General features: G+C 42.7%; 1 protein-coding gene across 1 annotated transcript; it reads left to right on the top strand.

The window, feature by feature from the left end:
* Positions 1 to 24,781, top strand: LOC311316837 (trace amine-associated receptor 13c-like; the record flags this gene model as incomplete). Its single annotated transcript, XM_084447772.1, has 2 exons — positions 1 to 678; positions 24,701 to 24,781. 2 exons carry the CDS (start codon positions 1 to 3, stop codon positions 24,779 to 24,781), a joined length of 759 nt encoding a protein of 252 aa, XP_084303898.1.
* Positions 24,782 to 26,299: the final 1,518 nt, after the last annotated feature.

The following is a 26,299-nucleotide window of genomic DNA, read 5'->3' as shown; positions in this document are numbered from 1 at the left end:
ATGGAGTTCCTACCAGGAGAGGAGCAGCAGGTCTGCTTCACCCTGATCAACTCCTCCTGCAGGAGGAAGCTTCGCTCCAGGTCTGAGACTGCCTTCATCTACACCCTGTTCTCTTCTGTGTCTCTGCTGACGGTACTGCTCAACCTGCTGGTCCTCATCTCCATCTCCCACTTCAGGCAGCTCCACACCTCCACCAATGCCCTCATCTTCTCTCTGGCCTTGGCTGACTTCCTGGTGGGCCTGCTGATCATGCCGTTGGAGACCATCCGCACCATGTCCTGCTGGTACCTAGGCAGACTCCTGTGTGCCCTGTATCCCTACGTCTCGTGCATTCTCACCTCTGCCTCTCTGGGAAACCTGGTGCTCATATCTGTTGACCGTTACATTGCTGTGTGTGACCCTCTCCAGTATCCCTCCAAAATGACAATGAGGAAAACTGTTCTGTGCACTACTATAGGCTGGGTTTGTTCTTTCATATATAACGCTTGGCTTCTGTTTGAACACCTAAATAACCCTTTTGCATTCAACAAGTGCCATGGAGAATGTTCGGTACATCCAAATAGCTTTGCTATCATTGATGTAGTGATCTCGTTTGTTGGCCCTTGTTGTGTCATGATAGGTCTCTATATGAATATCTTTGTGGTAGCAATCTACCAGGCACAGAGCCTACGAGCCAGAGTGTGTAAAAAGACATGGAAATCTGAGAGAAAAGCCACAAGAACTCTTGGCATAGTTGTTTTAACTTTTCTGATCTGTTTCACCCCATATTTCTGTTCATCTTTCTTTACAGATTCCTCATTTCAGTTTTACGTATGGTTGTTTGAGATTAATTCATGTGTCAACCCTCTGATCTATGCTTTCTTGTATCCGTGGTTCAAAAGAGCAACTAAACACATTTTAACCCTAAAGATACTACAGTCATCATCCTCTGAATTCAATGTTCTGTAGAGGGGATCTGGACAGAAGTTACTCCGTTTACCTTTTCAGTTTCTCAAGGCAATGAACTATGAGCTTCTGACAGACTACAGCTCAGATATTATAGGTATCAAATGGTTTGACTTCTGCTAGAGCAGAGAAAGTGAACAACCTTAACAGTGTAGCTGAACCATGAGGCTGTTTCAATTCCATCAATTCCGAATGTAAATATAAAAAGCAAATAAATGTCATTATCATCAATCAAACTATTGATTATATATATATATATATTTAAAAAAAAAAAAATGTGTGTGGGGGGGGGCGGGGTGAATTAAAATTGGACTGACCCTGCTGTGCATCACTGACCATGAGAGTCAGCTTCCAAATACTACAGTTGGCTATGCAAGCACACCATATATCTGAAGGTATTGAATCATACTGTACAACAAGAGATCTGAACTGCTTAGAAAAGAGGTGCCCCCTACACCTACTTATACTAGGCCAGTCCTGACTACATAATCGGTGCCTACATTCTCTGGATTTTACGTTGATCAGGAGCATTCTGTTTGGGATGGTTAGGAGGGCATGTCTACATGGTAAAAGAGGAAATATGCAGTCCCATACAGATATGAATAGCACTGTAACTCCATTCAGTCTTATGCTATATGTACTAATAGCATTGTGTAATCTTTTTACAGACATTTTAGTAATTATTTGTATTGATATTTTACATTTCATTATTGCCATAGTCATTAGGTTATGCTGTACGTCATGTACACTGGAGCGGGGCCGGCCGTTTTAAGGAGGAAGAGGAAGGAGGAGACAAATGACAAATACTGTAGAAGAGGGCCTCTGCCCGGACTCTAATTATTTAAAACTTAAATTTCAAAAAATAATCTTTAAAATCATGTGTCTGAATTCCAAACAGTACAATGCCTGAATAGGCATTAGCAGGTTTAAGGCCGTTTCAGACGAGGAGCGATATCCGCGCATTGTAATTCATTTTCAATGAGAGAGGCGAGCGGACAATTTGGGAGCCGCGGACAATCTGGGGCGGAGCGCCAAGCGGGCGCGACCCCGTGAATCCAGTCCCTTAATACATCCATGATCCAGTCCCTCCCCACTCGCACTCAGTCACCGGCCCTTTCTGAATCCAGTCCCTCCCCACTCGCACTCAGTCACCGAGTGCACTCCGTTTTGTAGTCCCCTCACAGCTGAATGTAGTTCCCTTGATTAGGGTGTAGGGTATAAAAACCTTTAGGGACGCACTCCCTCACTCTAAAAAAGGAAACACAAACCACAACGGTTACCATGGTTTCGCGTCAACAGCACTTTGCAGCGGCAGAAGCATCGTTGGTATCTTCCTTGTTACAGCTTATGAGGATTGCCTATATCAGATAGCCTACCTAGGTCCTAAGTGGAAATATCCAAATTACAATATGGCCAAGGCATTCAATTATATTTATACATCATTTTAAGAACTCTTACCTATTCATTTCACCGTTACCCTAATTCATTATTATTATTATTATTATTATTAGGACTATTGTCAATAAAATAATTGTCATTTTTCCACCGCTGCTGCTTCAGCACGATTATTTGTAGGCTAATAGTGTATTCTTTGTTTGTATTTTTGTTTTTATTTGCATTAAAACAAAGCAGGCCTGATTTTGTTTGTCCTGATTTTATGCTCATTTCATCTTCACTGTTATGAATCACTTTGGGCTGCAATTCGTTTTGTGTTGAAAGTTGCTATACTTGTTTATTAAAACAAGCCCATAAAAACTGCACAAGCTGGCCGTATGAACCTGTGTTTGTCCTCTTGTCATTTTCTGCAAATAATGTCTGACATTCTAAATTTTGGGGAAAAGTAGTATATAGAAAGTGCACTTACTCAAAAACCTCTATAAATAGTAAACCATACATAGTAAACCAGGATGTTGCTGTGATCTCATCCTTTCCAGAGCTGTGTTCACCTGTGGTCTGAAGTATAGGCTAGTTTAGATTGCAGACCATACCACTAATATGACAACCAGAGATTGCACATATTTGTCTCCAGATTCTGTATAAAAGATACACAGGGATTTCCACAATTCTTATTTATTGAAAATAAAATAATATTGAAAACTGAAAATTGGGCAGCACCGATCAAAACTGAAAATGATTAATCCCCATCAATGGACCCCTGTCTTTCTTGGCAGGGGAGGGGGGGTTCAAGAGAGGATGCCCTGGATGTGTCTGGGAGGGATGGGGTATCGGACGTGGATGTGCCTGGGAGGGATGGTTGATCAGACGTGGATGTGCCTGGGAGGGATGGTTGATCAGACGTGGATGTGCCTGGGAGGGGCAGTGGATTGGACCTGGATGTGCCCAGGAGGGAAGATGGATCTGGACTGGCCTTGATGGTGGGGTTCGACATGCATGAGGCAATGAGGACAGGTGGAGTCAAAGATTGTTTTGACCCCACTGCCTCATGCATGCCATCATAGAAGCTCCAAGTAGCAGGGGTTTCTTCTCCCTGGTCAGTCCCAGAGCCAGTTGGTGGAGCTCTCAGCTCCTAAAACAAACAGTGGCATGAGATATCTGCAGCATCTAGAAGGCTATATTCATGTTATGTGAAACACATTTACTGTGTACTTCTTTAAATTCAACCATTTCTTTGAGGCCTGTTTTGGACTTGCCTGACCCTCCAGGTTCATTTCTTTTATGATGAAGCTGTTAAGAAATATGTCCGGGAAGATGGTTAAAATGTTTTGGTCAGAATGAGTGCTGTGTGACTCCTCCAATCACTCGACATCTTACCAAGTAGTAGTCCTACACATCATTTATCAAGTCCTAGTAATGGGATACAATCACACAATTAATCTTCTTTCAAAGAATCTTAAACATTAAGGTGTTTTTGGTTGTAGGCCTAATCAGTGAAATCTGCCAATGGAACAAGTGAAACTTTGCTTATATGTTTGGAAGAAGATGCATTTATCTAAAGACAAATCACTTGTCCTATATCTCACTGAAATGTTGCTTGTTGGTTGAGTGTCTACATTACGTGTAAAAAGATGTGTTTTGTGGTGAGTGGCAGGCCATTCATGGACTAAACCTGTGAAAAAACTTACTCCCAAGCTTCTTTAGTGCTGTTTCGTTTTTTTGTGGACAACTTTTCATTTTCCATTCTCAGTTTGATCAGCTGTTTAGTCTGAACAACAGTCCTGGTAAATATCCACCAGCCACCACTTTACATTACAATTAATGAACATAATCTAGCGTTTTCTGAACTGGAGAACGGAATTTGATGCGAAATACAATGCAAATGTCTTATAATTTGTGAGGAACTTACATTTGTACGGCGCATTTTCCATTTCGGACAATAAAAACAGCTGCACATGTGAATCGAGCCTGCATCGGTGCAGACCATGGATGTATTAATTAAACTGGATACAGCCACTCCATTCACTGGCCGCTATCAACAATGAAGCCCTATTGAACCGCGCCATCTTGGCAAATTTGTAGTCATTTGACTATTTCCGGTGACTTTTGACTTGCGCAGTTGTGCTTTTCTGGCCTTCCGGTGACTTTTGACTTGCGCAGTTGAGCTTCTCTGGCCGACGCGCGTCCACGAAAAAGTTCACATTTATCTGAAATGTAGACGCACGTTCCCGGCTCTCTCGGCTCTCCCCGCTTTGATTTAGCAATGAAAACCGGCTTGCATATTAACCTGTTTTTGTCAAATATATCAATTGGAGAAATTATTTTTTGATCCTGGCATCTTAGTTTTAACAGGTTAAATATAATTGAACATGTTTTGTTTGCTAGTAGATGGTATTCATTCCGTTCGCGATAACGTTATTGCAGCCAGGCTGAATTCCTCCAGGGAGCCAGTGACCGGCGAGTTGAAGAGCTTCACTCCCCGCCAGCAGGAGCTCTGGCCGCGGCTACCGCATCTCGGATAACCCGCTGAGTTCCTGGCTGCTATTTCACACTCGCCCTTGATCAATCCCAATACCGATCCATGGTAATAATGAATCAATCGTTCAGATCAGATGGGCAGTGCTGCATGCATGTTACAACATCATTGTTAGCTTTATTAACATAACCCTAGCCTACATTTATCTCTCTAACGTTAGGCTATCCATCTTACACCAGTCGGCCATTCGATAAATGGAAACAGTGAACGCCAACGTTGACTGAAAACACCCAAACTCAGTGTATCGTTTCATCTTCATGCTACACATCAACTCCTTTACATTGTATGTGAATAAATTCCTGTTATTCTAAAAATATCCCATTTCTGTCCATTCCTGGAAAAGGCTAATAATTGCTGTCAAAAGATCACTCCAGTTTATCACCGTATCCCACTACCATTTCAACTATGCACAGGAGGTTGTCTTGTGGTCATTTTCATTAAAAAATGATTAGCCTGATCAGTTTGTTGTATGTATTAAGCCCTTTTTGAGCGTTTTGTGTGTGTGCATTGTTAAGTGTAAGCTTATGCAGCCTACTCCAAACTTGAATGGTTACAGCAGTCTTGTCGTCTACAAGCAACAGTCTCTGGCTTTGCATGGCAATTTATGTAGTATCATCCGAGTTCTACAAATGCTGTACTTTTTTGTACTGTAAGTAACCCCTCAATTATTCAATTTTACTGGGGAGCAGTGACCATAGCCTACTTGCCAACCCTCCTGACTTCCGCGGGAGATTCATAAATTTGAACTAGGTTGTGTAGTAGATAGGCTACAATAAATTAGGACAGATGCACATTTACTGAACAGCACAGACAAAAGTCGGACATTAAAAACAATTGCTCCATACACACATATATATATATATATATAATGTTTCACATTTCGTTTTAATGCTTTTAATGTCTAATTTGTAATGCTTTTAATGAGGTCCCAAGGTTGGTGAGTATGGCAAGCTATAAGCTATTAATACAAGCATACCGCTCAAAAAGGGCTTAATACATACAACAAACTGATCAGGCTAATCATTTTTTAATGAAAATGACCACAAGACAACCTCCTGTGCATAGTTGAAATGGTAGTGGGATACGGTGATAAACTGGAGTGATCTTTTGACAGCAATTATTAGCCTTTTCCAGGAATGGACAGAAATGGGATATTTTTAGAATAACAGTCATTTATTCACATACAATGTAAAGGAGTTGATGTGTAGCATGAAGATGAAACGATACACTGAGTTTGGGTGTTTTCAGTCAACGTTGGCGTTCACCGCTTCCATTTATCGAATGGCCGACTGGTGTAAGATGGATAGCCTAACGTTAGAGAGATAAATGTAGGCTATGGTTATGTTAATAAAGCTAACAATGATGTTGTAACATGCATGCAGCACTGCCCATCTGATCTGAACGATTGATTCATTATTACCATGGATCGGTATTGGGATTGATCAAGGGCGAGTGTGAAATAGCAGCCAGGAACTCAGCGGGTTATCCGAGATGCGGTAGCCGCGGCCAGAGCTCCTGCTGGCGGGGAGTGAAGCTCTTCAACTCGCCGGTCACTGGCTCCCTGGAGGAATTCAGCCTGGCTGCAATAACGTTATCGCGAACGGAATGAATACCATCTACTAGCAAACAAAACATGTTCAATTATATTTAACCTGTTAAAACTAAGATGCCAGGATCAAAAAATAATTTCTCCAATTGATATATTTGACAAAAACAGGTTAATATGCAAGCCGGTTTTCATTGCTAAATCAAAGCGGGGAGAGCCGAGAGAGCCGGGAACGCGCGTCTACATTTCAGATAAATGTGAACTTTTTCGTGGACGCGCGTCGGCCAGAGAAGCTCAACTGCGCAAGTCAAAAGTCACCGGAAATAGCCAAGTGACTACAAATCTAGCCAAGATGGCGCGGTTCAATAGGCCTTCACTTTAGATTTCGAATCCTGGGGGCTTGGTGCAAACGAAAAGGGCCGTAGGGCCGTAGTCAGCTTTCCCCGCTGCGCGCAGGACGCGTGCGTCCCCCACTGATCCGAGCGAGAACGCAGGCGGAATATCGCTCCCCGTCTGTAACGGCCTCTGCATCACCCAGAACTCACAACCATAGACACCAAGTGAAGATTCTGTTTTTGTTGAACCATGTGAGAAGCTGGCAGTTTGGCCTAAAAAAAAGCACTAGATATTTACACCATAGGAATCCTGCATCAACATTAGTAGGCCTACATACTGTGATGGGAATGAGTTGCGGGACTCTGGACTGAGCATGGATTCACTGATTGACTGAATTAATTTGATTGACTGAATTTATTGGATTGAACACAGGTCGGACTGATTGAGATACAAGCAGACAAAAGACTGGTCAGATGAAGAGATACAAATAAGATAAAGAAACAACAGCTACAAATTAAAAGTATTGTTAAAAAATCGAGACAGCACAATGCCCAAGTATGCATTAGCAATTTTATTCTGCATCCCCCTAAGCTTGAACTCTTGTTATCTGCCACGTGACTGACTTAAAACATCACAATCACAGGCCATGTACAGTAAATGTCACAGGTGCATGTAACATGGAGGTTTCAGCAGTTACCACAAAATGTTTGTTGAAGGCACCATGAGGGGCAAAAACCAAAGACTAGAAAGGGTTTTGGGAAAATCGTTCTGGTAGTTTTTATTTTTTTTATTTTTTTAACTGCAAATAAATAAAGTTGATATCTAAGATGATATCTAAAGCTGACTTGATTCCTCATTATAACAAAGGACCAACATTCTCTAAAGAAATTCCTTCCTCACGGCTTGAACCCGCAATAAAAATTCATAAGAAAAAAATGGAAAGAAATTGAACAAAAAATAAGTTACACAGAGCAAATATATAAAACATCTTTACTTCAGTCGTCCTATTAAAAAAATTCTGAAACTAAAATCTGAACACAACTTTATCCTTGGGGAGGAAATTAAAAGCCTACTGTTTAAGACCAGACAAAAACATTCTGAATTGAGCGATAAACCCCCAAAATTACTTTCAAGACAACTGAAAGGCGACCTGGCCAAGACGGCTATCCACAAGGTTAAATAAAAAATGGGACATGTAGCCTACTCACAGAACATTAGCAATTGCTTAAAAGAATTACTCAAACCTGTACACCTTCACTTCGACGGTGACAGAGTCTGATTACTCCAACTTTTTCAGTTCTATAACCCTACCACAGCTCGACGAGAACAGTAGACAATTTCTAGAAAAAACATTCTGTCACCGAGTTGGAAGTAGTAATAAAGGCACTTCCTACAGGAAAAAGTCCTGGACCTGACGGGTTTGGAGTGGAATTCTATCTAGCATTTCATGAGATTTTCACACCCATCATTCTCAGAATGATCAATGACTAAATTGCCAGAAAAACCTTTTCTATATCCTATATACAAGAACAAATTGCATTCAGCTGGTGGTACAGTAAGTGCAACATATGCCCGGGCTCTCCAGGGATCATGGCAGCAGTGTAGCCAGACGAAGGCACTGTCATGCCAGGCATGCACAAGAACGCATACATGGCTAATTGCTAATCATGGACGCAAATTGCACACAGTTGGCAAATTTGTGGGTGTGTTTGCCCGGGCATATCATTACAGCAAAATCTTTTCCGGATATCGTGCTAAACTGGAGCAGATTGCCGTTGCAATTGATTTGATGTTATTCAAGTGCAAAATCAGACCGAGGTGCCTCAAAGCACTTAACAAAATTAAAAACATCACAGAAATGAACAGACAAGAACATGGACAGAGACAAATGTGAAAAACGCATGGACAGAAAACGACAGGCAATATACTGTTATAAACCTTTAGTGGGTTAGACCAGACCGGCCTACTGTCAGACGATGATCACAGAACACACCAACGAGATGGATATAATAAAAACCACTTTATTTACCAGGGCAGTTGAATAGCACACACGGCAACGTTTAGGCTAACCGAGCTTGGGGAACTATAGGCTACTCAGGCTATGGTATTCCCTGTCTGGGACACTACGCGCTACCGGAGGGTCACGCCCCACAGGGCCACACCAGTAAAAGTAATGCTCGATAGAGCCACGGCACACTAGGTGATTCGCACTCGGTGATCCACACTTCAATGCGGCCAACACAGGACCTAAGTTGTGTAATGCAATTATTTAATGTATAGGCACGCCACCACACACTCCAATAGGCCTACTTAAACCAGACTATGGTTCCCTGGGATACACCCAATCCCCAGCCTACCCCCTTCTCAGTTCCGCCCGAGCGCTGCTGCCATTAAAACAATGACAGTGTAGTATATTTTTATATTGTATTATACTGTATTACATCAATACACTTGTATTACTCTCATGTAGTAATCCATTTACTAAGAATAATGAATAAACTTCATTTTAGGTAGAACTGTGTTAATATAACAGGATAGTGACAACAGATGCCCTGTCCTGAGTAAACATTCCTTTGTCCCTGAGGCCAATAAAGATAACACCTCTGAAGAAGAAATCAGGAAGTCTACAGTTGTAACGTGACACAGGAAGAACCCAAGATTGCCCCCATGTCCGGAGGGGGGCAGAGCTCAGTGACCTGTTGACCAATTACAAGCAGATCTGTGTTAAGTGTACATCCCTTGTATGCAAATTTGTTTGTCATGTGATACTTGGCCTGAAGCCAAGTATATAAGCTCGCCACCTCGTGAAAAGAATTTAGTATTGCCGAAGTTTTGACCTGTGTTAGGCATGCTCAATAAATTGTTGTTTTGACCGCATTTTGCTCCTGAAGTCCTTTCATTCTGCCCAAAAGTTAAGAAGAAAAGATACCACATTTTGACGATGGAGATGGGATGGTGAATATAGCATACGAATTGACAAGACCCTTGAGAGACAGCAAGATCAACGATACTCTTGTGAACCTATCGGCCAGAGGAAGACAAGAGACAAAAGAGACTGCTTGTCTTTTTCGAGGTAAACCGTCTTGCAAATTCTTTTATTGCTTTCGCCATAAAGAACTTCCAATAAATAAGGAGAATAAAATTGTGTACGCATAGTTGCGCTGACTTGGTATGGGCCGGTCTTAAAAGACGTATACGTTGGCGCAAAGTTTAGTGAAGACTTGAGCTTATATAGTGAAGTTCGATGTCTATAAAAGAAAGCCGGTTAAATTAAATGCATGAAGTTTGCATATTTGTGTAAAAGTGAGGTAGACTACCCGTGTGTGAGCAGGCTAAACCGGAGCCCTGCGTGTCTCGTTTAAAGTGTGTCTAGCGGTCTGCTATGTCCGGTCTTTCGTGTTTCTTGTAATTGTTTAGTAGGTCCATTGTATATTTGAGATTGGTTTAATGTAGATACTATTTGTTGATATTCTTACTTTCTGAATGAATGTGTGAGGGAAGGGAGGTCCTTTGTTCTCTCTTCCACGTGAGTGTGTGTACTGTATGTGTGTGTGTGTGCCTGCCTACAGCAGCCTTTGATCTTTTGTGAGGAGACAGGGGCTGTGTCTGTGTGAAAGGAGAGTGTGAAAGGAGAGCGTGAGGAGAGTGTGTGTTGAGGTTTTGTGTTTTGAGTAAAGTTGAGGTTGTGTGTTTGTTGGTTGGATCCATTGTATGTTTGAAGTTGAGTTAATGTAAATACTATTTGCTGATATTTTCTGTTTAATTGTCTTTTGTGGGTGAGGTTGCTCCCCGTACCCTGAGTTGTAAATTCCTAGCCCTCATAAAACAGCTGTGAAGAGGGGGGGTCAGTGAAACGCGTTCACTGGCCAGGGGGGTTGTGCTGTGTTTTGTAGGACAGTGTGAAGTCACCCCATTGTGTCTCTCTCTCTATCTATCTGTCTCTCTCTCTTTCTTTCACATTTATTTCTCTCTCTTTCCTGTCTTTAGAAATTAGGGACAGATAATTCATCCAGTGGGTCGTGCGGTATATGGGACGACTGGATTAGGTTAAATATCAATTCATAAATTTATAAGTGGATGCTGAATCTGGGCCAGGTGGACACTGATCGAGATATCGGTTACTCAGCACTCAAACCCTAGCAGCAATCCACTAGTCAATTATAACTTTTATTAATGAAACCCTTCTTCAATCTTCATAAATTGAGAATGGTGTAGCGTTAGCCATACTTTAGGGAGATGAAGAAATCTTTCATCCTTCTCACCTCTGTTGTCCAATGTTATAAGTATTGCAAATATATTTTTTAATTATCATTGCTTTGTGATTAATTGTTCTTTCCCCTTTGAGTAAATCTGTTTGCAGTTATATCCGGAAAAGTTTTTGTCCTAACCAGTCACCAATCCCAGACCATCCATCCATCTTAAAGGGACTTCTTTGCAAAAACCATCCATCACCTGCTTGAAAAGTAAGCCTGAATTGCTGATTAATGCTCATTAATTGAACTAGACTGATCACCTGATTTAATTGTTTTGAGTGGTTGACCTGCATTTGAGGCTTGGTGTTTTATGATAAGGTGATTGATTGGTTTGGTTACTTGATTTGATAGTAAAGATAAATGGTTAGTTCATTAATTGATTAATTCTTCAATATTTTATTGATGACTTGATTAATTATTTATAGTTATTCAACTTTTTATTATTATAAGTATTATTTATATAATAATTCTACTTGATACTGGATATAAGTGGTTTTGAGGGTGTTTAATTGTTAAATGGATGTAGATGGTTTGGTGTTGAGCTTTGGTTTTTGAGAGATTGGTGGTCTGTTGGATATCTGGTTTAGAGGTGTCTTGGTTTTTGATAGAATAAACATCAGTTTAAGGGTTTGCTTTAGTAGAGCGATATAGACGTACATACATATATTACGCTTTGCATATTGTGTGTGTGTGGAGTGAAAGGATTGTGAGGGGACGGACAGTAGGACTCAACTTGCTGACAGGGAAAGTGGTGTGGACATTTCGATGTCTACGTCAAAATCTTTTTTTATTTTAATTCATTATTTTCTGGCATACAGCGGTTAATGAGGGGATTGTCCTCTGGTGCACAATACCCTAAGCTTGCGTCAAATCAGGCTTTGTGGTTTTTAATTTGTAAAAATTAAAAGTGCTTAAATGGGACCGATCGCTCCCTGTGCTGAAGACTAGGGTTGAGTTGAGCAAGATTATATCCGGTTAGGAAGTTTAGTCAGAGCAAGAAGTGTCCTATGTCCGTGAGTGATTGAGTGTTTGTTTCTTTATCAATTGCCTAATTGATAGTCTATTTGTGCACGGTTGGATTCTTAAGAAGTTTATTAATAGTTTGAATTGTTAACGGTTTATCAAGTTATGAGGATTTTAAACAGTCTTGACGCTGTTCAGTAAAGTGGGACGGACACAGAAAACAGCATTGGAAGCAGTAATCATAGCTCAAACCGAAATAAAGGAAGTCAACAGCACAACGGACAAGCTGTTGAGTGAGAGTGATGCTCTGTTCTCCCACATGAATTAAGTTTTGACTTTGCATCCTTATGACATCAAGAGGGAATCTAATATGGCTTATACTGAAGAATTCAAAAAAAAAAAAAAAAAAAAAAGGGGGGGGGTGAAGAGGAAGTTGAACATGTCATTGGATAGATGTCATCGGCGATTTACAATACAACAAGTATTTCTTACGTTTCTAGAATCAATTTTTGAGAAGAATGATAGCGGTGATAACCTACGTTGTCACCTCTGAGCCTGAGTTCATTATTGAAGTTGAAGTGATGAGGAATATTTTTATTACATCTGTGACATTTTGGAGAAACACTTGTCTCCAGAAGATGATTATAGAAGCAAGTTAGTTGAATATGGACTCTGGAGTATGAACCATCTTTTTGTTCAGAACAACAAAAACAAAAAGTAATGTGTGTTGAATGGTTATTGATGATTTGATGTTTAGTTCAGCTTATTACAGGAATTTATAATAGTAGGAGTATTCAGTTATGGTTTCATATAACATCAGTTTAGATAATTGGTTTACAAGGTTGTTTAGTCAATTTAAATGGGTTATGTTTTTCACTTTGATTTAGGAGTTTATGTTTCAATAGTCAATGAATGGCCATAAGCTGTTCGTTTATGCATTCTACTGTATGAATTTCATTCACATAATGATGATGTTTTTGTGAGGAGTTGGCTTTAGGCCTTCCCCTCTGCTATTGAACCCAGTCTGTGTTGAGTGTTATCTTTCAGGTGCTGATTGACCCTGGGCGGCAGGTCTTTGAGGAGCCTGGATCATGCCTTCCTGGGGACTGCCTGAAACCTGTTGTTTGTCTGTTAACTTTTGTTTGTCTTGTCTATCTCTTTCTGATATATGTAGGAACATGAGGTTACTTAATGTTTAGCATTATATGTCATTTCTGTTTAGGGTTTCTGTTCAATCAAGCTTGAGGATGTCGCCTACATTTCACCTGTGTTTTTGATTCAGGTGTGTGTACACGTCTCCTTGGTTAGATTGTTCTGTTTTGTAGTAATTTGGGTTTAGTCTATTACTATAGGATGTTTTGTTTTCTGTGTAGTTCTGTGTTGATGTTTTCTGATTTTCCTGGAGTGCATTGTGTGGGCTACCAAGGAGTGGTTGCCCCTCACCAGCATGAAGCTATGAACTGTGTGGAGTCACGAATGACTTGAGGGTCATTCTTGGACATTCCTGGAGTGTTCCTGGAGTGAAAAGAATTTAGTATTGCCGAAGTTTTGACCTGTGTTAGGCATGCTCAATAAATTGTTGTTTTGACCGCATTTTGCTCCTGAAGTCCTTTCATTCTGCCCAAAAGTTAAGAAGAAAAGATACCACAACAGACAATAAGATTTTATGCTAGGCCTAGACTAGATATGGATCATTGAAAAGGCCACGTAACTTGCCAACGATTCAAGACCCCCCCACCCACCCTGGGGTCTGAGCAGTTATCTGCGTCCGTCCAATGAGGCTCAGTGTAACTTATGAGTCCAGGTGATCATCGGCGGCGCAGGAACAAAGAGAGCGCGGCAGCAGGCCAAACACTCTGACTAGATGGGAGCAGCTCGGTCACACTCCTAGGTAGTCCCAGCCCCTCTCTGGCTAACCAGTAGACCCCTAAGCCCCCTGGCTGACTAGCTCTTCTGTGCCGGCGACCCTAAACCAGCCACGAACACGCCACCCCCCGGGATGAGTGTGAGTCCCGTAGCGTTCAATGGGTCTGCAACCCAGACCACAGCGCAACCATCGACGCCTGCCCGTCTCCCGGCTCTGACTTAAATATCTTCTCCAGAGTCCCTGGCAGAGTTCACGGGCAAGGCTGCGGGTGCAATCAATTACCAATCACTTTCAATGAAGAGTGAGTGCGCCTGTCCCAAGCATTCACACTACAATACCAAGCATCAAGAACAGTGACATGGAACAATATAAATAATAAATTGTGCAATATAATATATAAATAGAACACTAAACATTGAATAGTGCAGTAACAGTCATAAAGAACAATTTGTAGGGGCAAAGTATTGAGTAAAGAGATGAGTTTTAAGTGGTTTTGAACAATTGGATGGACGTTTGTCGGGCAGTGCGCACACTGGACCGCTCGCACACTGGACCACTCATTCAATCCCTCTGCGAGTTGCTCTGTTTCGAGGGAGAGTGTTGAGCTAGAATCATGGTCTCACTCTGTCTCTCACCCTTCCTTCTTCTCTCTCTCCCTGCCTCCCCCTCAGCGATATGTTGATGTGATTTATGCAATTCAAAAGTGGATTAAACAAGTTTGGGTTACGATATAAGGTAGGTCTTTTGTGATTAATTACCAGTCGTTATGGCTGTGCGTTTTGCTTTGCCTAGATTTAATCAGCACTCGAGAGCGTGGACTTTGCTTCCTGGAGCGGTGGGCTAATAGGCCTAGTAGGCTAGTAGTAGCTTAAACACTAATTTGTGAAGTAGGAGAGTAGGCTATTGAGTGCTGTGTATCATGAAAGGAAGCGATGTCCAGCACTCACGGATAGTATCACAACTAATTATTTATTCAAGTTCATCTGCACGGGCATGCTGCGTCAATCGCTTCCTTTCATAGACATTATCTGACCATGCATCCGACAAGAGACATCAAGGTGTTCATAAAACATTTGGAGTAGTGCGCGCATTCTCTTTGTTCTATATTGAGTGCTGTGCCCTAAGGGGGTGTATTTTATCGTTCTGTCATTCCTCTTCGTGGTGCTTGGCCATTGTTGTCATAGATTTGGCTCTGTAATTTATTTAGTGTGTCCCTAAAAGCTTGGTTGATTCGGCCTAAATATTGCCCTCTTATTCGCTCGCTGTCAAATAATTGGCCTTATTGACATGTTAAAAAACATCAGTAGCCTAGGCTACTGTAGTTTTCCTGTATGTTTTTTTTACCTATGAAAATGCCACTGCTCAGCGTCCTTCTGGTGCAGTGAAACCGCCCATCAGAGCATGCTTTGAAAGCGCATCCCCAAAATTGTTTTAGGTCAAGGAAATTGTTCGCGCTACCCGGTTCTAGGACCCACCAGACGCCACTGCCGCTCAGCCACTGGTGGTATAGCATCGCTAGACTGGTACATTACCACTCGGCCACCGGCGGTATAGCAAATCCGGCAAGAAAAGTAAATATAAAGGGAAGGAAGCCGGTCTAAGTATGGCTAATGTTTTCTTTAAATTCGTGTATCACCCAGTGATTCTGATCCGCACCAAAATTGAATGTGTTAATTGGCCCATGCTACCCCCCTCCACCAAGTTATATGAAAATTGCTCTGCTAGTTTTTGTATAATCCTGCTATGTGACCGGACGAACAAACGAACAAATTAACATCACACACGACCGAAAATATACCCTCCGCCAGCAGTCGCTGGGCAGAGCCAACAATAAAACCAAGGTACACACTCAACAAGTGGAAAACAAAAGAAACAAGTTGACAAACTTAGAAGATGGCACAGGAAACACCAGGGACAACGCACAGCTACAGCAAATAATAAAACAGACAAAGAACAAGATGGAAGCTACATGTAGGCTATATATACACAGACTTACAAGACAGGTGGAAACCAATCAATCAGTGGCACAGGTCTCCAGAGACATTGCTGTTGCACTATTGGATTGTGGATAGTGTATTTTTTCCTGTATGAACAGCAGTAGTTTGACGGGACAAAATGAGGATAGACTTCAAAATACTGTAAAAAAAATATTAAAAAAAAATTTGAGATAACATTCTTTAAAAATCGATATTTCAAAAATCTGTGGAGCTCGTTTGGGAGTGGGGGGAGTAGGGTTTGATAGGTCTTACAGTTTCTGAGAAAAAACGATTGATGGACTTCATAATTCAAAGCATAGGCTATAGAAGTTTCTGCTGACTTGGGCCTGCATTTTGGTGGAGGTACAGCTGATTTGTTATAATTCTTTAAAGTTTTAAACTTTAGACGGTTGCTGTAGCGCCACCATCAGGACTATTGGCCCACAATACCAGTTGAGGACGTCTGGCATAGGACTGGACCTACTGTGTGTGCTGAAGCTTGGGGATTTTTGCTAGAATAGCAAATGCCCAGTAGTCGTCACTGCCTTTGTCCCGTTGTTGACCTGCAGTTCTATGTTGCTACCACAAGAGGCAGTGGTCCCAGAACCTGCAGTTCTATGTTGCTACCACAAGAGCATTTACCGTTTTCGGCCACAGGAGGGCAGCAACAGGCTTAGATAGTTCAATGGGCAGCAACAGGCTTATATAGACTGTTCCTTGTTCAGTTTCAGCAATTCAATGAGTATTTGAGTTAGGCTATTTAGTTTATTTGTGTAAGTATTTCTGTTAGTTATACATTATATTTCTTTATTATTTCAGAGACCACACACTAACTGTCTGTTTATGTAAGTGAAGAGAATTGAAAGGTCAAATAATGTGTATAAAGGGTTTATAGAGGGGTCCACAGGTGGGTAGCCTGGAGAGGGCTCCACTGCCCCCGACCCAATATGACGTGAGGGAGTGGAGTCTCGCCACCACACCAAGGACCCCACAACTCAGCCCTCGAGTGGGCTAGAGACACAGGGTCTTCACTGGTGGGGGCAGGTGGGTGGCCCAGAGAGAGGTACACTGTCCATGACCAGCTCTGATCCGAGGGGGCAGAGTCTCGCCATCACGCCACTATCCACACCACGGATCCCACAACTCAGCCCCTGAGTGGGCTAGAGACACACTTGTCTTCACTGGTGGGGGCAGGTGGGTAGCCCAGAGAGGAGTCCACAGCCCCCGACCCAATATGATGCGAGGGGGCGGAGTCTTGCCACCACGCCACTATCCACGCCACGGATCCCACAACTCAGCCCCTGAGTGGGCTAGAGACATACTTGTCTTCACTGGTGGGGGCAGGTGGGTAGCCCGGAGAGGGCTCCACTGCCCCCGACCCAATATGACGTGAGGGGGCGGAGTCTCGCCATTATGCCACTATACACGCCAACTCCCACAACTCAGCCCCTGAGTGGGCTAGAGACCCACGGTCTTCACCAGTGGGTGAAATGAGATTGCCCAGAGGTCACTGTACTGCGCTCAATTAGCTCTGACCCAAGCGGGCGGAGTCTCGCCACCACGCTACTATCCATGCCATGAACTCCACAACTCAGGTTTTCACCAGTGGGTGTATGGAGATTGCCCGGAAGTAACTGCACTACACCCGAACCGCTCTGACTCGCCACCACACCACGGACCCCACGGCCAATGGGCCTAGAATATAGACAATTAACTACCGGTTAAATGGTGATGGAGCATCAATCGGGGATCCGCTGTAGGTCCGCTAGCCTTGTGTTATATTCCGCCGGAGGTCTGCCAACTCGTCCATCGGGGACCCACTTTAGGTCCGCTAGCCTTGTGTTATCTGGGTTTATCCCTTACCTTTGTCCAGAAACAGTAGTTGAACCAATTGCAGCAAAATAGCTAACGTTACAGTAATCATCAGTGTAACTGCTTTAGCCACTGACCACTATCATTAATGTTATGGAAGCTGCTGCTAGTTGTTGTGAGCTCATGAGCTAACTGGCTATCTCGCTCCTATTGTGCAGGATTAGCATTGGAAGCATTGAAACTGATGTGTCCATACCAAGAAACTTTCTCATAATCATGAGATGCATGAGAAGTCGTTATTATGAGAAATGTTCATACACTGCACTGTAACTTTTACTCTTGTATTTAATTTTTCCTGCATTTTGTTTTATATGACCTTTTATGTGTTGCACTTTGTCTTGATGCTTTAAATGTCTCATGTAAAGCACTTTGAATTGCCTTGTTGCTGAAATGTGCTATACAAATAAACTTGCCTTGCCAACTTGCGTCATGACTTACTTCAGATAAAGTGTGCATGGGCAAGCATTTCTGAGCTCTTCTCTTGTCCTGCTGCATCCCTTACAAAAATATTGGCCTTCTAGCAAACACTTGCAAGGTATGTTGCATATTTTCACATGCAAATGTGAGTGTGGCCAACTTCTGGCAAACTTTCTGGAGAACTTGTGGTAAACATGCAAATGAGTTTTCTAGCAAACTAGTAGTGAACAATTGTACATTTGCTGCAAACTCATAATTGTCATATGTAATATAATGCCTAACAGTATTACATTCATATACGTAATAGTGCCTGCATTTAAACAGTCATCAGAACAGCTTAAACAAGCAACAACACATTCTCTTTCTATGCATTGTGTGTCTATATTGTGTGTCATGACCTGGCTCAAATGGCCACAAGAAGAGACACACCAGGGTTCAAAATCATAACAAAAGTATTTATTTAACAACCATATATATAAGCACCTTTCCACAGTTACTATGGCCACTCCCAAGGCCCAGCTCTGTTTGTGAACGGTTTGTAACTTAATTTGTGAAAACAACCAGCACATGATGATCCTTCATACAAAGTCCTCGTTTGTGTGACAGTGCCTCACGAGGGACGGCCTGCGTGGCTCAGTGACACAGCAGAACACCTCTGTCCTACTGACTACCTTATTTTTAACAGCAAATCTATATCTAATTTTGTGTAAACAGCTGTTCATCTAGTCATGTGCTTGTCATTTAGATTCAGGCCCTGAATGCCACGGTTGCCATTCTATCAATTCTAGGTGCATTCTGGGATTTTTTTTACTACAAATTTCTAAAAATGCATGTTAGGATAACATGATATTGCGACATGATATTCAGCACAATCCATTTGAAAAAAATCTCCAGCCATGTGATGTTAATTTTTGCAAAAGTGGAACATTGCATAATAAATGTTTGCGGAGAGGTTTATCTAAATAGCCACATTACAGGGTTCTCATGCATCCTGGAAAACCTAGAAAAGAGGTGACCAATTTCCAGTCATGGAAAACGCATGGAAAATGTGAAAAAGTAAAATGTCCTCAAAATGTATGGGTTGTTCTGGAAAATTATTTAAACATTCTCCTTGTAATGATTGCATTGGGGGGCTTTATCATAGCGGATGTTGTCACTTCCGCCCCCAGATTGATGGAAGCTAACCGCCAGAACCTAACTAGACGTGTCGTCTACCCCTTTCTTATTTTTATAAGATGAATGCCAAAGTGAGATGTACCACGCCAAAATGCTCAATAAATCTAGAGTTCCAGTTAAAGTTTCAGCTCTTTAGTCTCATAGCCTATAAAATAAAAAGTGACCTTCGAGGCAAATGCACATTCAGCAATCTACACCTAGTCTCTCGTGGTTAAAAATAATATACAGTATACGGAGTATTGGCGTTTATAGACAAGCTAATCACGAGCTTAATAATCACAGACCTTGCATCCACGTGTCAACAAAAAGAGAATGAAATATGGATGCGCCCTCGCTTGACCCCTGCAGGGACACGCCCCTTGTACCCCATAGCCAATCCCTCAATATGAAAATAAAACAACTAATTAAAATAACAGGCGAACAGAAACAGACCAGAAAAATAAGTATTTTACACTTACCTTAATATAGATATATTCCTTCAAGTCCGAAGCAATGGATTGCAGATATCAACTGATAATTACACTTAGGGGGGAAAAGAGGATTATAAAATGTTTTTCAAATACACTTTCTTACAAAATTATCTAAAGTAAATTAGAGCGATTTTAACACATTTTTTGTCTTTCACATTGTATATCCATATAGGGAGAGTACAGCTACTGGCCACTGGCAAATGCGTCCAAATTGGTGAAGAAAAGAGAGCTTCCAGATGAAGACAGCTGGACACCGCATAGGGTCAGGGTTTTTGCCAGGACAGGTAGGCCTACCAAATTGTGTCTCTGAATGGAAAAAGTAAATGGCACAACTGCCATCATTTTATGAAATACCCTCTGATCCTTAGATGACTATGAGAAGTCCAGAAGATGGGCAAAAAAAAACAGAAGAGGGATATGCTCTTGAAAGTTCAGGGGGTCAAAGTCTTGGCAAGCGGAAGCCTGGCCTCCGATTTCCTGGTCTGATTCTTGAATATAACTAGAGCATCTGTTTCACTATGTATTTTTTAGATCTTTTTTGGGGGCCACGACCCAAAAAAAGGGCAACAGTGCAGAGGAAGTCACAGGTTCAAAGGACCGCTTTGGAATCAGAATGTTTATTGTTGTCTATCTATGCTTAGTAGGCAAAGTTATCATGACTCATTATCATTTATATCTAATTTGCATCAAAGACATACCAGAAGAAAACATACATACATCATCATCAAATGTATTTCTTTTTTTTTGACTTTGAAAACTGTTACAGTGGAACCTGAATTATCCAGACCTCCCAAATCAAGCAAAACTGTACCACATGCAGCACCAGCGGTGGCAGCTACTGGTAATGTACTTATTTTCCCCCTACACAACTGTATACTTACAAGTTATTCCTGGACAAAATTAAAGAATGCATTTTTTTTGTTTTCATTAGATTACTAACAAACTGCTGTGGACCCTGCAGCACGAGAAGTTGCAGCTACTGGTACTGTACTTAATTTCTGGAAAAAGAAAGCAGTAGTGTGCACATCCAACCTGCATTTAGGCCAGATGCCAAATAAAAGGATAAATAACAGAGAAGAGGATATCTGCACACTGGATTGTAGTTCCCAAACCTTTATTAGTAGAGCAATGTTTCGAACTCCTGCAGGGTGTTTTTCAGGCAACAATCATTGCCTGAAGAAGATCCTGCAGGAGGTTGAAATGTTACTCAACTAATAAAGTTTTGGGAACTACAATCCAGTGTGCGGATATCCTCTTTTCTACCAATCACTGTACTTAATTTCCTAATTGGCACCAGTACAGCTCCTGCTGAGGACTTCATTGCCTAGTCCAGGGGTGGCCAACCCGCGGCTCGCGAGCCGCATGCAGCTCTTTGCCCGTCAATGTGCGGCTCCTCCATCCATTTATTTAAAAAAAGTTGGCTTGCGACTCTTCCATCCTTTCATTAAAAAAATTAATTAATCAATTCCATAAGAACGTTTCTCTCTCTCTCTCTCTAGTTTCGCTGTGCATTTCTTCCAGCCCATTTTAGTTTATTGCAGATTTGTCATAAAATGAGAACCACTTCAAACCAATCATATAGGTAGCAAATCACCTTGGTAACAAAATAATTGTAAACAAAATAATTTGCTTTGCGTGGGTCATTCTGTTTTACGACAAAAGCTTACGTAGCCTAGGCTACTGTACACAACCAAAGAATGGCTGGAAACAAATGCGCAGCGAAAAGAAAATATGAAGACGAACACAGGACATTTTTTACCCGAGTGGGAGAGTCATTTTTTCTTCATAGAACGTAATGGTAAGCCATTCTGTCTGATATGCCAGACATCATTGGGACATTTCAAAGCCTCAAATCTCCAGCCCAGTCTAGTCCAGCCCAACCCAGCCCAGTCCAACCTAACCCAGCCCAGTCCAGTCCAGCCCAGCCTAACCCAGCCCAGTCCAGCCTAACACAGCCCAGTTCAGTCCAGCCTAACCTAGTCCAGCCCAGTTCAGTCCAGCCTAACCTAGTCCAGCCTAACCCAGCCCAGTCCAGTCCAGCCTAACCCAGTCCAGCCTAACCTAGCCCAGTCCAGCCTAAAGGTTGAGAAACGCTGGTATATATGGTGTGGCTCTGGGTGGTACCACAGTAATTTTTGAGGCTCTTAGTCTCTGACTGGTTGGCCACCCCTGGCCTAGTCCATAAACACAGCTGAGCTGTACACCCTAGACCGGAAGCTGTGTGGAAAAAAGTTGTAAATATATTTTGTCCCCCTAATTCTTGATTATAAATAGTGGTCTACATACACAAAAAGTTTGAAAACCCCTGGGGCCTCATTTATCAAAGAGTGTGTAAATTCTGGTGTAAAAGAGGGCGTACGACGAAAACGCGGAAAATGCGAAATGTAGCGTACGACGAGAATATTTACACGCTTTTCGGATCTATCAAAAATGTCGTACGCTCCGAAATCCGAGACTGGCGGAGAACAGAGCGTACGCGCACGCGCCCCGTGTTCCGCCCTCGCCACGCCCTAATCCAACCATATATGGTCAAAACCATGAGTGGCCAAACGTGGTTTCCCGGAAGGAACCGGCTTAAAAAGGTAGCGTGGAGCATCCAGGCGGGACAATTAAACATGGAACGAAGAGCTAAGAAGAGGAACTTCTCGGAGACGGAGGTGCATGTGCTTGTTGGTGAGGTCCACGCAAGGAAGACAATCCTCTTCGGAAGGTATTAATAGCCTACCTTTGTCTGTTTGCTCCTACAGCTTAGTAGCCTACTTTAGCTACGTTTTGTGCATCTAGGATTTGGCATACACGGACATACTGTAACATGTGGCTGTGAGGAAAGCAAACATTCTGTGGTAGGCTATGATTAAATTAGGACCAAAAACAGGGAACAATAACGCAGATGACCACTTCATAATGTTAGAACACATTAAACATTTTCCCCTCTGGGAAAATAAGACTCATCTAAATCACCCGGTAAATCACAGCATTTATTTGAATGCCAACAGAAAAACATATCAAATGAATATGGCTGCACAATGAAATGTTTAATGCATAATCAAGTTCACAGACAAACTCAAAGAAAATGATTTAAATTGTTTCTCCAGACTCTGACGTGGGGTGGGACTCAGAGGAGGGGGAGTCTGCAGTGGTCCTTGACCTGACGGTCGTGCCCCCGCGAGTTGTAGCCTCCACCTCCAGCGCCACGACCTCCAGTGCCTCCACCTCCAGCGCGCCGGCCTCCACCTTCTTATCAGCTTTGAATATATATCTTGGCAAACATAACACGGGATGATGTACAAGGAGGGGACAGATACCTAGTGAAAGTACTATTGGTTGCTAGTAAAAAGACAATAACGAGGGCTTGGTATAAGGTGGAACGCCCAACCAAGGAGCAGTGGCTGGGTGTTGTGGAGGAGATGTATGTTAGGGAGAGGTTCACGCATGCATTGAGGATGCATGAAGGAAAGTTTGAAGGGAGATGGGAAAAATGGATGGATTATAGAAGGAAGTGTGATGATACCACTAATATTAAAATAGTCATATTTGAGTAAGAAAAAAAAGCTGCATGGATGGAAGTACCCATAAGCTGTTATTGTATGTTTTTATGTTTTATTGTATTGTCGTTGTATGGATGGAAAATGCTAATAAAGATTAAAGTAAATAAGACAAAGAATATGTATCTTGGCTATGCACACACCAATAAGCCAGCCGTCACGCGCAGCGCTGCCTCCAGTCTAGTCCCTACCCTGCTGTGCGCCAGGATGAATGAGTCATGCGTGGAGCCAGGCCACCGTGCCACTACACTTGTGATGAGCATGTCACATATGATTTGGGTATTTATAGTGTGCACATTTTAGCGATTCACATAGACGTATTCATTCACTGATGGTGCCCTTATGTGGGTGCAGTCGCCATCGCCGTCACCTCTTTGGAGTTCTATCTCGGCCAGTAGGCCGAGTAGCGCCGGATTCATTTAGGCTCGCATTACGCACAGGAGGACTGTCATTTGTATGCTTACCAAACAGCAAACAGGTCCACATGATCACATATTACTGACAATCTAATTGGTCAATTATTGCCGTTTGATGGAGTGCCTGCATTAGGTGTGTGACATATAGCGCGGAAAGGTTTGGGACAGCGCATAGGTTCAGTTTGGGGAACAAATCCATATCGGACCATGAATGAGCCGGTTAGAGGACACGTCTAATCTTGCATTGCGATATATGTTTGTGCTGAATTGGGCTATTAGCCTACATGTTTGTGCGTTCATGAACTGTCGCTCTTATTCTCTCCGTCAAACATAGTAATTCACCGACGCACCACCTGCGTCGCCAGTTCCCCCTGTGTTCAAAAAGGGCGTAGAACACCGTGTAAATCGGTACGACAACTTGAGAGGTGTCGTACAAAAGCGCGGAGAAAGGCGACTAAATTTCCGCCCTTTCGGCTTGATAAATCGCAATGTGGGGGGGGCAAATGGCGTACGCCTGAAATCGCGAAAAAGACCGTGTAAAAGAAGGCGTACCTCAATGATAAATGAGGCCCCTGGTCTAGGACTAGGGCTCGAAATACTGTTTCGTTGCAAAAGGCCCCCACCTAATCTTGCGGGGGGGCCCGCGAGATTTTGCGTTACGCCACTGATGCTTACAGGTGAATTTCAGTTGTCTGAAACTGTTTTTGTTTCTTTGTGAGAAAACCAAAACTTGACAGACTTGTAGACTACCGGGATGTGAGCGGGGCTGCAACTATTCCAGTTTGTGTACCTTCAAATGTTAGTAATGTCCCCTGTTGCCTTTCTCGTGCAGATACAGTACATTGTATCACGGAAGAGCGAGCACAACAATGGTTTGGGGGGGGGGGGGGACTCTGAAAATGTTCTCATGCATATTTTTTGCACAGACTATGATGACAGCTTATGATTATTGCCCTTCACTGATACACTTGTTCTGTCTTGTTTTAGAGGATGCAACAAGCAGGTCCAGGTCCAGTAGTGCACGAAGAGGGGTCGTTGGACTCGGACGAAACCATGTTCCTCTATTGAGCCATGAGCTTCGGCTATGTTTATTTGTTTATAGTTTCCTGCCCCATCTTACCCCATTTCCCGGACAGCGGTATGGACGCTGGGGGTTACAGCGCCTCGCTCTCCTGTCCCATCTTACCCCATTTCCCGGACGGGCGGTATGGACGCTGGAGGTTACCATAATTGTGATAGTGATCTGTTGTTTTTAAAACTAGTAATCCATTCAGTTGTACTTAGTTCTATCTGCAGTGTTGTTAAACTAATGTTGAATATGGTTGATTTTCAGAGAAATGCCTTTTAATATGATCCTGTTAGCTATTTCCTAATTATGATGATTGACCTCTGAGTATGGCTGTCGGGAGTTTTCGGTAAGAAACTGTGTCCCTCTTCCATAGACTTATGAGATAAAGACATTCCATGGCTGGTACACTCTGTGCTAAACACCATTGTTGTGGTTAGAGATAAAGGCCTGGGCGCTGAGGCAGCGTAGGTTAACTTGACCAAACAAGGTCACAGAAGAGACCAGAGAGACAGTCTTATCGGAGAAGAGACAAGGGAGGGGGGACACTCAAACCACATAAGAACGTTGCAACGAGACCAATGCTTTGATTTGGGTCCAGACAGCATACAGAGAGATCAACTGTACATTAGGCCATGCCATCGTCTTTTGTATGTCAAACCTTCTGTAATAAACCGCTTTTGCTTGAGGCTCAAATCCCGTGTTGGAGAGATTCATTTGGAATACACCTGGAAAAGGAGAAACTGGACTGTGTGGTATTCTGTGAGATTGGGGGCCGTCTTTTATTGTCATCAAAACACAACGCAGAGCTGAAATAAGGACAATGACAAAAGAAAAGGAAAGTCATCAATTGGTGCCGTGACCCGGATCGGACATCGAACCCTGAGAAAGTCCAAGACTGGTCGTCAGCCAAAGCAGACCTCTAGGGACGGGCGTGCTCCCTAGAAGGTTGGTGTAGCCTTTAAGATGTTTCTTAAAGTAGGCTCGCAGGATTTCCATCCTGGGGTTGCCTGCCCACGCGACGTTGGGGGTTCACTTCTGGGGACCGGCGTGTCCTTGAGAAGGGCTCCGCGAAAGACCGGGGTTTTTACGTTAGTTTGTGATGTATGTGTATTGTCGCACATGGAAGCTAGATGTGTATGTATGTATGCATAGGCCTATGTACATGTATATATACACAGTCTAGGGAAGCGGGTTGGTTAGGTCACTGTGATAAAACCATACTGTGTGTGACCCAAAACCTTATCTGCTCCAGCGCAGTGCTGGTGCCGTTCCTTCTCACTCACTGACTCAGCCCCTCCCTTACACAGCCACAGAGCCAAACTACAGTAAGCCAGTCGCTTGACTATCAGTGAGAGCAGAGTAGGCTTAGGGAGGGGAGTCGGAGGAGGAGATAGAACACCCGTCAATGACGGGCCGAGGTCTGTCTCATCTTACCAAAGTGAGCCCGTCCCACTCGAGGGGGGCGGGGCTGACAATGCCGTCAGATGAGGACAGAAATGAAGAGAGGTTAAAGGAGG

Source organism: Borostomias antarcticus, assembly GCF_949987555.1.
Source record: "Borostomias antarcticus genome assembly, chromosome: 13".
Classification (NCBI taxonomy): Eukaryota; Metazoa; Chordata; class Actinopteri; order Stomiiformes; family Stomiidae; genus Borostomias; species Borostomias antarcticus.
This window is presented reverse-complemented; position numbering and strand designations above follow the sequence as displayed.